Consider the following 13,953-nt stretch of genomic DNA (forward strand, 5'->3'; position numbering starts at 1 on the left):
ACTCTGCTGTAATCAGTTCCCATTTATTATTTTTTCTTCTTTGGGAGAAAATGACTGCTTTTAATAATTGGGAGGCAAAACAAAAAAAAAAAAAAAAAAAAAAAAGCAGAACAAAGCAACAACTCAGGATTCGAACAACACTCAAGGCTGCAAAGTACAAGGCCTGCAGCATGAGCACCACAGTGCAGAGACTGTACTTCCATCTCGTTACCTTAGGCGAGATGATGCTCTCCACACTGCTCTCAAGGTTGCATTCAAACACATGGGCCTTGGTCAGCTTCTTGTCCCAGTGGGCCGCTAGCCAGATCTTGGCCAGCGGCCCACGTTTGCTGAGGACAAAGTGGGCGTAGAACATTGCCCCGGTTGCCCTGGCTCACACACTCACTATGGTATGGTTCACCTGGAGGAAAAAAATAAACATGATTAGTTTGCGTGTAAGGAGATGCGTTTCTATATAAAAAAATCAAAAAAAAAAAATCAAAAAAAAAAAAAATCAAAATGCAAGACAAACTTGCTGGTAGCTGCACTGTACCACCCCAAGCATTTGAAAAACAATGTTGCTTTTAGCCAAATTCAGCAATTCTACCGGTGATATCTCTGGTAGTTCATTCATGATAAGGGAATCAGCTAACAAAGCAGAAACTTGACTACTGCACATAATCAATACTTAGTAATTATAAAACATGTGAATGTTTTTTGTTATGAAGAATAATCTTTACTGTGTCCCAAACGCCATGGGGGGGGAGAGGCTCGATCAGAAGAACCAGACCACCACGAGTGATTTAGATAATCTTGGTTGACGAAGGAAGTCGTAAAGCCGCCCAAACAAATCTGAAAAATGTATAAAACGATCCATTTCTATGGAAAACAGGAATCTCTTTTTCGACATAGCAAGTTAGCCAACAACACTGCAAAGATGAGAAACGTTAAGCCAATTGGTTTTAGCCAACGTTACCTTAGGTAACTTTGGTTATTAGTAAGTAACGTCATTGTTTTAGGAATTACTTGACAGGGTCTGGTTTTGATTGAAACATTAGCTAAACTTGTGTCGGCTCATTGGCTAACGTATGACGTTAACCTTAAGATCTTTTGTCCCTTGTCGTGCTTAATTTGGTCAACGCTAACTGTAAACATTTACGCTAACATAACTCGGAAACAGGACAGGGCACGGTAGTTAAAAAATTTCAATTTTAATCAAAACAAGCGCTGACTTTTTTACAAGTTCCGCCTATTTCCCAGTCAGGGAGGAAAACATTGGAAATGCACATGCCTGCCAATGGTAGCGGTAACAAAACACTTTCCCCGTGCTCTTCTCTTATGAATTCATACTTTGCACAAGTGCATCGTTATTTTGTTAAAAGAGAAATTCGCGTGGTTATGTAACGTTAGGCTCTTAATACGGTGTAATGCGTTAAGAGCGCCAAGGGGTTGGTCAACGCCAGCAAATAGTCGGCGCCATCAAGTGGGATGAACTAAATTAGCCGCCAGTTAACTACAAAATGAGAAATGAAAACGATTCATACCGATTTAAGTTCATTTAAATATAATATAGCTTTCCTAAAACAGCGGACAAAAATAGAGTTCACACGTGAAAAAACAATAAAGCGCGCCGGAACGACGCGCCCATCAAACACTAACGTTACTCGTACTTTTTTTCCCTCATTCAGCACAACTGTATCGTTAGCTGGCGGCTAACGGCTCCCTGTACAGTGAAGGCCGCAGTGAATTCACACAAACGTGCATGCTTATTTCAGCTCGTAGAGCACACAAAACCACGCGTAAATATTTCCGCTGCAAACACACTTACCGACAGTGCCCCCTTTACAGTGAAATTCCAATGATTATGTGATTTCTCCCCGCGTATTCTCCCCTGTTGTACTCATTAAAACAGCCAAGATGGCGCCAGTCGCCTTCCTCCCGCTCACCGCTGTCCTTTTAAAATCGGCAGGATGTTTACAGTCAAAAATGGCGGAGGAGGAGTCTGTTGAGGCTGAGGCCGACAGACAGCACCGCTGTGAGCGCCAAGCGGAGATAGGGGGCGCTATTGCACAATGCTCACCGGAGACATATAAGGTGCTTAATCATAAATAAATCAATATGATTATGATAACACAGTGTGTGTCTGTTTTACACGTAGTAGACATGCAAGTGACACTGAATCATCTGCTACACTTGTTATTGTTACAAAACTATCGTTGTTGTAACATATTCCTTTTATTTTTGTTTCAGGGTTCACTTCCCACTGAGGTTGCACACGGCTGTTGAACTCATGTTGTATTTTTGTGGATATGATTGTCTGCCTGCTCTGCTCCCATCGCCAGCTGTCCCATCTGGCTGCTAATCTTTTTTAAAAACCCAGCAGACCCCATGTTATAACACTGGTTATGACCCGGGCCTAATGTGACTCTCACATCCGGTACATCAACAGAGTGGCCTAAAACAAACTGGGCTCTCCTAACACACCTCTTTCACGGCAGACATTTTGACATGTCATCGCAGTCCATTGTTCCATTCAGGGGCCTCATTTTGCAGGGCCCCACTATTGTGCATGCTCCGAATTACCGGAACACTGAAAAGGTATTACACTGTAATCCTGCTATAATGGGTCAAAATGGCTGCTGTGAAAAGGGCCTATTAAATTATTTTTTGAATGGGTGAATTTATCAAGACGAATTTCTAATCGGTGAAACAGTATTATCATGAGGAGGAAACACAAAAATACCTACCAGCCTTCCAAACAAATTCAGTCCTTTGAACAGAATAGTACAGGAACTGGACGTCCATACCCACAAAAACAACTTCCAAAACAGATACAGAGACGAGAGACGGAATCATCTACAGTCAAACTGTAAATTGGTATGCGGTAAAGTATATTTGTCTCATAGGCTGCGGCATCTGCGGTGGTAGAACTGCTTTCCAGTCGAGCATGATCATGACATACCAGCAGCAGGGCTCCAGGTCACTGTATAGTTAAATATAGTTCTCATTATCAGCACGGTTTGAGAATAGATTTATCAAATCCTTTAAGTCATATTCAATAAACGGCCAGGCATCGCTGGATATCTGCAGCGACAGTACAGATGGAAAACAAGGTAAACTCTCAAGGCACTTGAGCTGCCTTAATCGTCATAATTACAGGATGATCACAACTGGCATTTTATTACTTTAAGGGAAGAACTAATTCACTAAATGTATTCAAATCCGTGGAAATATGCTCCAGAATCAATGACATCGTCGTTTTCATACACAGTTCATCATTGCACAGACTCACCAGCTCATTGTAAGATCAATTCACATTTAATCTCGGCCAAAAATGACTAAATTGAAAGCTAACAAATGCAAGAGAGACAATAATGAATTTAAAATGGTGTTTAATATAAAGCTGGATGGAGCTTTTCAATGTGTTGCTGATTCATGATACATTTTTTTAAATATTTTTCTTTAAATATCTGATGTCCTGTACAGAAATGCGCATATATGACACATTTGAACACAATGCTGCACAGCCGTGTCTGGATGGTGACACAGTTTTGGGCTGCCATCTGCTAAACACCATACTTTTATCCAGATAGCCGATTGCTGGCTGCTGTCATCGTGTGACAGAGACATCTAAACAGCCTTAGAGTAAGCAACCGCTTCAGTACCGATGCTTCTCAGCATTACATGAGCCACCGTGTTGACGTACACGGTGTGAGTCACAGAGCCTGAACATCTGATTCTCTCTACATACCAAAACAGAAGCACATCATTATCTCTGCACAGCTGTATGAAATAAAACATCCTGCGGTTCGGATTTTGCTGAAGCATTCTAGTATGAACACGTATGTGTGGGATAAAAGATGCAACAGCTTTGTATCCAAGCAAATACTACCTGAAGCGTGAGATTCCTTTAATCATGTGAAATCGAGTGCTTGGGCTAAAAGTGCCATAATGTGCCAATTCATTTGTTCATATTACTAATGATGGGTTTCTTTTTATTTATTTATGGCCGAGTGCAACTTGAAACAAGCTGCTATAATATGTGATGTAAAGCTGATAGGAAAGGAGGGACATTTTGGTCAAATTTGGCCTGGAGTCACAGTATTTAATCCAACCGTTGGGAAGAACCCATGCACGCTGAGATCCATCTCTGCTGCATTGGTAGGATTAAGAGATGTGGAATTGATTAGCATACCGTAAAATCATACAAGCTGACTTTTGGCAGAGGATAGAGCCCTCCAGTGCAGTGAAGTTTCACTCCTTGGTTTATCGCAAATCACAAATTTTCTCTCACTCCATGCAAAAAAAGTTGGTCCACAGACCATTCAGAGTGGATGTGGTCATGGTGTCATGTCCAAATGCTTTTCCTTTTGGTGTGTCACTATATCATTTTTGCTGTGTAGGCACTGGCCCAGCTTTAACGTACTGCACAGCTTTTTGCTTCTAGAGTTTTACCCAGTTTGGTGTCAGTCTGTGTGTGTGTGTTTGTTTTGGGGGTATCTCTCCTGTGGCTGTTGCTGCAGCTGAGTTGGCAGCTCTCATGCACCATGGGATCATCCTGGATAGATGCTGTTATTTATGCAGCGTGTCTAAACCGATCATCCTGACACAGATTTATGTAAACACAGCAGTTTCTTGGCATAGGATAAGGTTCACGTTCTCTCTCTCTCTCTCTCTCACACTCACACTCTCTCACACACACACACACACACACACACACACACACACACACACACACACACGGAGGAAGCTAAAGGTATTATTTAGTTTGGCTCTCCCTCACCACTGCATAAACCCAACATGCAAAATATGTTTCGGGAAGCCTCAAAATAGGTTGCCAGCAGGTCAGAGAGGAGGGAGAGGGAATGCATGTCTTGTGCAGCACAGTGTAGATTTTAGGAATGTAGCTCTAATATCCGATGTTGGATTCAATATTTGTTTGAAAGACAAGCAGACGCACCAGAACATTCTAAAAGGATGACAAAGACATAAATGACCAGATAATAAATACACAAAAACACAGGCAATTTATATCAAATATTTTATTGTTTTGATTTTATAAAATTCTTTTACAAAATTGTGATCCCCCCCCCCCCCCTCCTCTATCTTTCCATTTTAATCTCTATAAAATTAGGTCTGCGGTTACAGAAGAGAGGGAAGGAAGCAGGCAGAGATTCAGTCCTGTCTGACAAATACTGTGTATGATTGAATTACGTGTGTTACATGTATTACTATACTTGCGTCAACCAGGAAGTAAAGTAATACAAGGCCGTACGTGTAAAGAAAAACAGAAAAAGAAAGTTCCTACAACAGAAAGAAGGCAGGAATGTCAGTATCAGGTGTGTGGTGATAAGTCTTAGTAGCATTCCAGTGTTAAACAAAATCATTTAGGGAGCCATTATGTGTTACTGGATGTTGATAAAGAAAACAATAAATCTACTAAGAAATGAAAACAGGGACTTGTTTCTTGCACAAGGCTGATGGGGGGGAAAAAAGAAAATCTAATAAGTGTATTTCTTCTGAAGGCACATCAATATATATAATAACCCCCTAGCCCTCTGAAACAACACAAAGGAGATAAAGAGAAAATGTCATCTTAAATATTGCAGCAAGTTCATTTCTGAAATGTGATTCTGTTTACGACCATATTCAGCTGTTTGATAGCGCTGTGTTTAGTAATACTAGGATTGTTTATTTGCTATCAAGCTGTGAAAAAAAGACCATGCAGCTCCTTCCTTTCACACATACACCATTCCTTCACCTTCACCCCCACCCCCTCCCCCCTCTTTCTCACTTATACAGACAGGAGATGTTTTCTGGGAATTCACAGCATTCCTTGTATGAACTGAAAAATAAATTTAAAAAAAAGCAAAACCATGTATTGGCACATATAGTGGTGATGGGTACAGAGAGATGGAACATACCGAAATGATCATTTCTTCGGGGCAGGTGTTTGTTAGCCTTCTACAGAAACGCTGCTGGCTTTACAGGGACACCTCAGGGACAGATGGACTGGGATTCAGAAACACAGGTGCACAGTCTAAATTTATCAAATTCTGTCAACATTCTTCAGATCACCCGATATGACGTATGAGGACAGGGGGGAAAAAACAAAAACGAAGCATGATTGTTGATGAAACCAAACACTTAGAAAAATAACAAATAAAGATCTTTCCTGTTCCACGGACTCTTGCCATTCCACCTACAGAGTTGCAGTAAATTAGATACAAACATCAGATTGAGAAAACTAACAAAGAAAATGAAAATTATGAATATCGAGTCATGGAACTTTAACATCCTGGTTTGCCTCTTGAATTTGTCCCAAGCCCATGAGCACATTACCAACCCGAACCTCAGAGATGAATGGCTGCGATAGTCAGAGATACACTTTGGAGAATTCTTGCCAATCTGGTCCCATTTGTTCACAACAAGTGGGGGAAACACAGCAGTCTATTTAGTATGATGCCAACTCGGACGTTGAAAGCACCGAGCACAGTTTGATGCTCTGAGATGAACGCAGTGTAAGCCCACGTCAAGTACTTGTCACCGGACGACATGAATTGGGTCTATGGCATGAAGACAATGGCCGTATATAAATATCGTCTGCTAACAAAGCCCCAAAAGATCCATTCCCGGGTTTTCACAGTGGGTCGTGTTTCAGACAGACCACGGGTTGGCTTGATTAGCAAGCTCAGCATCCCTTCACACCAAGGCAACTCTTGTGATCTTCTATTGTTCTTCAGGCCAGCACATATTCCAGCACCGACTCTAGCTCGTCCAACGACTTCTAGCTCCAATGAAGTTAGAGAGTTGTGTGACACTGTTGTAGTTTTACCGTGAAAACAAAATATGTCAGAATGGCACGTAATAATTGTTTTGTTTTGTCAATTGAATACAAATAAATTTAAACTTTAGCAAGGAAGCAATGCAAATGCTGACCTGAAGACTTTACTACGAGATCCATTATTCCATAAATCATAAAGCCAATCATGAGAAACAAAAACAAAAACACAAAGCAGCGAGATCAATGTGCTCCTTCTGCATAACAACCTTTCCTTTGACAAACTTGAGGCACTGTGAATGTCAAATCAAACGATCAGAACTCATTCCTCTTTGCCCACCTGCTATTGGTTCCAATTAAGACAACACAGAGAGAAGTGCTGGCCATTCATTCACTGTATATAAACAAAACAAAATAGCTAAACACAATCCAAAATAGTGTCATCCTCTTCATAATCATAATCATCAAGAATTTTCTGTCATGAAAGACTTTTCAGCAACCTGTGTGCACAGAGCAGAACAGGCGAGTCGGGACACGGAAGCAGCTATGATCGCCGACTCCATGACTTTGACCACAACAGTTCAAAGACGAGCCGTCCTCTGGTGTCCTTCAGTAGGTGGTCCTCATAGCGTGTGCTCAGCTATACACATAAGAGAAAGGGTAGAAAGGAGAAATGGACACAACGGAGCAGACCAATGCATGTGGTGACCTCCACATCTGTTCCTCCTGCCCACTCCTGTGCCCACTCCTGTTGATCCAGCCGTGCAATCATGGAGAGGCTCCGTGTTTCTCTTCGTCACCGCCCCCCTTCGCTCTGTCTTTGTCCAGCGTCCAGAGAGCCGGGGGGGAGGGGGGGGTGTCTTCGGAAGGGTTATAGTCTCTCGATGTCCCTGTACTTCTTCCGCAGTATGGACACCTGGTCTTTGAACAGTACCGGGTCCAGCCTCATCTGAGAGTGGACCAGGGGCATGGTGCCAAACCAGCTGGCAAACTTGTTCATGCAGGTCTGACGCTGGGCAAAATGGTCCGGGTCGGCCCAGCGAGACGCCCGGGAGCTCTGGAGGGTGAGAGAGTGAGCGTGAGAGAGTGAGTGTGAAAGAATGTGAAAGTGAGTGAGTGTGAAAGAGTGGGTGAGAGTGAGTGTGAAAGAGTGGGTGAGAGTGAGTGTGAGAGAGTGAGTGAGAGTGAGTGTGAGAGAGAGAGTGAGTGTGAGAGAGAGAGTGAGTGAGTGTGAGAGAGAGAGTGTGAGTGAGTGTGAGAGAGAGAGTGAGTGTGAGTGAGTGTGAGAGAGTGTGAGAGAGTGAGTGAGAGAGAGAGAGAGAGAGAGTGAGAGTGAGAGTGAGAGAGAGTGAGGCAGTGCAAGGAAAAGAGAAACCGATAAATGAATAATGCATCACAAATTATTCTGACCTTTTAGAGCCTGTTGTAAATATTCATGTGTATATAAATTGAAGGTCACATTGCAAAAAAAAAAAAACAACACACATTTCTATTTAAATTCACACATGACTGATGATCTGGTTTAACAGCCAACACTATGAGGGTTTAAGTGGTGCGATATGTCTAAAGGCCATAAGCTTCTACCATAATCAGGAAAAGCACGGGTCCCTGTCTGTGAGCATCAATGTACAGTTTAAAGGCGTATATCATGTTTAAAAAGAGAACACCACCTAGCTGGATTTAACAGTCTCCTAAAAGTAACGGATGTCCTTCATGTTATTGAATAGCTTCTTCTTCTAATCTACGTGATAAATTGCCACCAACAGTCTGCATCCTTCAGGTGTTTCTCTCCACAACATCTCAACAGGGTACTTCAAGTAACGCGTGCTGTATTGTCTCTCTTAGAAATAGTGCCTGTTCTACCTTCAGGCATACTATAAAATGAACTAGTTTTACTGGATAAATGTTCCGCCTCACCTGTCCCATCATGGTCTCCTTGTATTGTTTCTTCTGGGTGACCTTGATGGGCGGTAGTTTAGACACAGACGACACCAGAAAATTCATCAGAATGTCCTCGCAGTTTGACATCTGGTCGACCATGCTCTTCAGACTGGCTGGAAGGTAGGTGGTGTACAAATAGTGGTAGTATCTAAGGGAGAACATAAAAGGAGAGTGAATTGTGTTAGCGCGGCACTAAAGGGAAACTGAATGTCAGCTGGAGAGGAGTGAAAGTGTCAGTACTTGTGATAGATGGCAGCCCCGGTCAGCACCATGGAGTAGTCGTTGGTCCATTTGGAGGTGTAGCCCCAGCGCTCCTTGTTGCTGTCCCAGAAGTGGCTGCGGGCCGGGTAACCGACAATGCGGTCTGGGAAACTTAGCCACACCGTGAAGGCAAAGTCCACCTGGACCGAGATCAGACAGAAACAAAGAGACAGGGACGACATGAGGCCAGGAAACCAGAAACACATCCACTGTGTCCAGTGCTTATACAGTTATTATCAAGAACTTCTGCAGCATGTTTGATTTAATAAAAATGGCCGTAAATGTAAGTTTTCTGGCAGTCTGACCTCTGTGGTGGAGAGCACAGTGTCCTCGTCCAGACTGAGCACAGCGTCGGTGGGGATGGTGTCGTAGGGCAGGAAGCGGCTACTTATCACCTGGCGTGATTTGCAAAAAACACAGACGCTCAAGCAACATGTGACTGGTTGTAAAAAGAGGGTAAAACATTTTACCGTGCAGCTCAACAACAACAAGCAGCGTATACACACGGCCCATATGAGCACAAGCGGGGTACATCTGCCTGACGAGCAGCGCTGCCGGTGTCTTAACGGCCGTTCGTGCTAGAGAGTTGATGCATCTTGCCGCGTTAACAGCAGAGCAAGTCATATTCAATATACAAGCTGACATAAGACCAATGACAGCAGAAATACAGCATTTCACTGACCGCTAAGTCATCAATATTAAGGGCAGGAAGGTTGTAGCTTTAAATGAAGAAACACTGACAGGGAAAGGTTTTTAATCACTTTCATTATTTCATCTTGATGAATTCATAAAAACATGTTTTTACATCTAGATGAATTCATTATTTTCAACTGAAGGCTTTGAGTGTTGACTGTGAAATGGCTTGTTTTTTGTACCTTGCTTTCTCCTTCTATAACAATGACAGGAACTGAGGTGACAGGCCAGCGGTGCTTGGCAGGAAGAGGTTTGTCACAGTTCCACAGAACGATCACCTGCACAAAAGGGAAAATAGGTAAAAGCTTAGTCATCCCAACATGTTCATGTTCATATTCATTCTCATGAGAACTACGTTATAATAGCAGTGTATTAATGGTTGACAATCCATGTCTGGCTTATAAATATATAGATCAAAACCTCCACAATGAGGCTTTTTTGTCCCAATTCAAAGCTCTTTTTTTTGAATCATTTAGTCCCTATTTATGTGGAAGACGTCCTCTTTCTGCTGCAGAACTATTTTCAGAAACTGTCACACCGCCTACAGTTACGTGACAGCGACAAAGTGCATCGCTGTTAATGTTAAAACAAAATGTGCCGCCACCTTCATGCTGGCCATGCAGTTTTAAATCCAGGAACAAAAGAAACAGAAGCCACATTTATGGTGAATCTGCAAAATGCCAGGGGTGTACATATTTATTAAACACAGGACACTGTCCCTTTTAACATCTTAAAACGGCCTGATATGTATGAATTCACTGAAGAATTACAGTTATCGTGAACAATTCTGATGTCTGACAGCTGAACAGCTGTGCATTGAAATGATTCAGCAGGTAATGGTTTCACATTGCTGTAGGATAATAAGCATCTGTAGAGTGACGAGTGGCAGGGCGGATCTATTGTGGCAGGAACATTTGGAAACTATTTGGACAGGCTCCCTTCATCTCCAGCATGAAAAGGTTCGAAAAGTTTCAAAAGCAGTTTTCAGCAAACACCGGTGATGTGATAAACCTGAGAAATGACAGACACAGAGACAAACAGACCTTTTTATCTGCCAAAGTAGCTCTGCTCACTTTTCTTTCTGTTTAACATCTTAAAACACTCATCGGATAAAATGTCTCCGTTATATGGAGCATCTACTCACCTCCCATCAGAATCAAGCAGTCACCACTGCAGATCAGGTCAATCTGATCACAGCTTGAGTGAGTCATGTAGTGTGATGTGTTGGTGGGTTTTAATTACCTGAGCGCAGTACTGGGATTTGGCCACAGCCACGAGGAGCTTCATGACCGGCTGGGACTGGGAGACCAGTGGGCTCACCACGTGAACGATCGCGGTGAACTTGGTGTAGGGCTTAACACCTGAGAGCAGCCGGGACACGTCAATGGTGAGCAAAGGAGCAAAGTATTATCTGCATCATGTTCACTCACACGGTAGTATCACTTGAGCATGGTAACGGCAACAACCCTTCGGCTATATGTTGAAGTATCATCATAGTTGTTTGGCATCACTGTCATACCCGTTTACTATCACAAATCTTAAACTGAACTGCACAAAGCTGAATTCTATCTATAAATAACTGCTCTTTGAGAGCTTCGAGCATCTCTTAGTTGGCGCTTGTTTACTTCAAGCGGAGTTGACTTGACATACCGTGTAACTGAACCGGTCTAATTAGGCTTGGAGAGGAAACGGAGCCAGTTAACCAAATCCCAATGTCAACATCGAGCCCTATATCGGGCCAATTAACCAGGCACAGATACAACATGGCAGGTCTAATTGGAGAGTTCCTCTGTGATAAATGGTGAATTAATAAAGACGTACTTCATTACGTGTCGCAATGTCACCGATTCATGTTACGAGTTTACGAGTATTCAAAAGCTGTCACGCACCAGCTGTTCCAGTGCTCTGTCGTAAATGAAAATCAGTCTAAAACTTAGGGGGGGGGGGCCATAAACGTGGTTCTTAGCATATAGCATATGCACGAGTGATTAACTGACCCAGCTTAGCGTAGTAGAAGGGAAAGTCTCCCAGGTACGTGGAGTACTGAGGCAGGGTGAAAAGGCCTCCGGGCAGACTGTTCCACATGAGGTTACTCCTGGAGTTGTGCTGCAGGACCCGGTCCTGGATGATCTGCAGAAACAGAGGAGGAGATTATCCACATTTATGTCTTCTGTAGAGTGGTCAATAGATTGCAATTGGTAAAATATCAATCAAATGTTCACAATACTTCCCGTGTGACATGTAGAAGAAAAAACATAAGACCACAAGGCTAAGATTGAGTATTTGGATGAGTGTTAACAATGGTAAGATGTCAGCAGGATACTGACTTTGAGCCAAGAGCTTACACGTCTGTTTACTTCAAACTAAACAATAATCACATCAGTCTTCTTTGCTGTTCGAAGGCAGACACAGATCCTCTGGCACTTCTCAAGCAAACAAAACAAAAAGCCTGCAGACTACAAATGAGTGGTTTTCATTCTGCTGTCATCCCTTCGCATAGACAAAACATAAATTGAAGAATAGAAGTCAGCGGTAACATCATTTCAGCCGTTCCATAAGCCTGATACAAATTTAGAAGTTTATGTGTTTGTTTAGCTCAATATCACATACAATGTGTCGGTTTTTCCCCCTCCACCAGAGCTCTTAGAACATGACAGGATACCATAATGAAACACAGAGCGTTCTCTAAAGCATGGGGTAGTTGTTGGAAATAATCCGAAGCCAAGGCACTGACATCTCACCAGCCTCGTACTACAGCATGTTTTGGAGACGGGTTAAGATACTGAGAGTGTAAACAGATCGAAGATCAGCTTCTTCGTGGGTGTAACTTTATCCCAGCCCTGTCTTCCTACCTCTTGGGACGAGGCCTCTGTAACACTATCTGAAGGACAGCAGCTAATGGGCTAACAGCAGAGGTCCAGTGCCGATAGTGGCTGGTGAATTTAGGGATGGCCAGAAGCATGATTCTGAATGCAGTGAAACATCCTGCATTACTCACAGCCAGCCTCAACACATCCTCTCGGGTTTTTCTGCCTTGCTCCCTTCATCCTTTTACATTCCTCCCTGCTCTCATCTGTGCGTTTGTAATTCTAGCCCAACAGCAGTGAGATAACCTGCTACTCAGCAGGAGCAAGACAGATAAATGGAATCTGACAGGAACAAACTACTGACATGATTGATAGCCGAGCCGCTGCAAGAAACAGCCTCACAAAAACATTATGGCAGAGTTTGACGGTATATACTGTATATATCATACCTATGGTTTTTTAAATCTAGTCTGGAGCGGTTTCATTGTGGGCAATATGTCTGCAACGACACGGTCTGCACTTGTATGATACAAAGTCAGTGCAAAGTCAATAACTGATGAACAGAACCGAGAGAAAATAAAATCAACAATGGATTCACGCCGTATTTGTATTTGTGTGCAATCAAGCGCAGTTGTTTTCCTACAGCTGAAAACAGCAGAATCACAGCAGTAACATCTGACATTTTCCAAATTACTGGATGAAACACAAAGATGGTACTGTAGTGACGCGCAAGAACATCTCACACACAAACAGGAAACGTTTCATACAAGCAGGCAAATTGTGTGCACCGTCACCTGATTTGAAGGATGTACATGTATCACAATTTCTACAACAATATATTACAAACATGCAATTAATATGTATGTTCAAACATGTGTGTGTACCTCCAGTGTGGTCAGTACTATCTTCTCCACAGAGTTGAAATAAGCCTCCCAGAGGAACTGGGTCTGGTGCCTCAGGGACAGGATCTTATCCTGGTGGATGGAGCGCACTGTTGACGGGATCTGTGAAAGAAAGAAATACATATTAGCATATTTACCCGCTGCCGAACCAAAACAGAAGACAGTCGTCCTGTATAAATACACTGGGTATTGTCATTTTACCAACAAAATGCAAGGTCTGCAGAAAAAGTGCAAGTTCTGCCTCAATAACTATCTCAGCTGTCATATACAGGAAATCAGCCCCCAGGAGCTTTGGTCACTCACAAACATTGTTATCCTGAAGAAAACGATGACTTGTGAATCCTCTGATGTAAAACAACTTTGGCCTCCACCTCTAGGTTTCTATAGCAGCAGCAGCTGTACGTGCACCTACCTGTAGTAGCAGCCTTTCATCTCCAATCACGGCTGCCGTATTCCAGTCGATGATCTCTGAGAAGGGCAGCTCCCAGCCATTACTCAACATCACTGGCACACAGGCTGCCTGTAAGAGTAAGACACAACATCAGACACACACACACACACACACACACACACACACACACACACACAC

At 42.8% G+C, this 13,953-nt stretch overlaps 2 protein-coding genes across 3 annotated transcripts in view; both read right to left on the reverse strand.

Moving 5' to 3' along the window:
* The window catches only part of LOC116397899 (double-strand-break repair protein rad21 homolog A-like), a 10,734-nt gene extending 8,797 nt beyond the window's left edge, over window positions 1-1,937 (reverse strand). Inside the window, exons 1-2 of one of the 2 annotated variants that reach the window (XM_031873802.1) lie at window positions 1,808-1,937; window positions 212-400 (exon numbers count right to left, since the gene is read on the reverse strand). In XM_031873802.1, coding sequence (XP_031729662.1) covers window positions 212-355 — 144 coding nt within the window. In that variant the 5' untranslated portion in view covers window positions 356-400; window positions 1,808-1,937. Of the gene's footprint in view, window positions 1-211; window positions 401-1,807 lie in introns of those variants that run through there. The other variant, XM_031873803.1, reaches the window with a different exon arrangement.
* A 3,143-nt stretch (window positions 1,938-5,080) lies between these two features.
* Window positions 5,081-13,953, reverse strand: part of LOC116397863 (exostosin-1a-like) — a 31,724-nt gene continuing 22,851 nt past the window's right edge. Inside the window, exons 3-11 of the mRNA XM_031873737.1 lie at window positions 13,777-13,884; window positions 13,347-13,466; window positions 11,653-11,785; window positions 10,898-11,016; window positions 9,838-9,933; window positions 9,268-9,357; window positions 8,942-9,102; window positions 8,678-8,849; window positions 5,081-7,817 (exon numbers count right to left, since the gene is read on the reverse strand). Coding sequence (XP_031729597.1) covers window positions 7,632-7,817; window positions 8,678-8,849; window positions 8,942-9,102; window positions 9,268-9,357; window positions 9,838-9,933; window positions 10,898-11,016; window positions 11,653-11,785; window positions 13,347-13,466; window positions 13,777-13,884 — 1,185 coding nt within the window. The 3' untranslated portion in view covers window positions 5,081-7,631. The remainder of the gene's footprint in view (window positions 7,818-8,677; window positions 8,850-8,941; window positions 9,103-9,267; window positions 9,358-9,837; window positions 9,934-10,897; window positions 11,017-11,652; window positions 11,786-13,346; window positions 13,467-13,776; window positions 13,885-13,953) is intronic.

Source organism: Anarrhichthys ocellatus, unplaced genomic scaffold (assembly GCF_004355925.1).
Source record: "Anarrhichthys ocellatus isolate YVR2014 unplaced genomic scaffold, GSC_Weel_1.0 scaffold74, whole genome shotgun sequence".
Classification (NCBI taxonomy): domain Eukaryota; kingdom Metazoa; phylum Chordata; class Actinopteri; order Perciformes; family Anarhichadidae; genus Anarrhichthys; species Anarrhichthys ocellatus.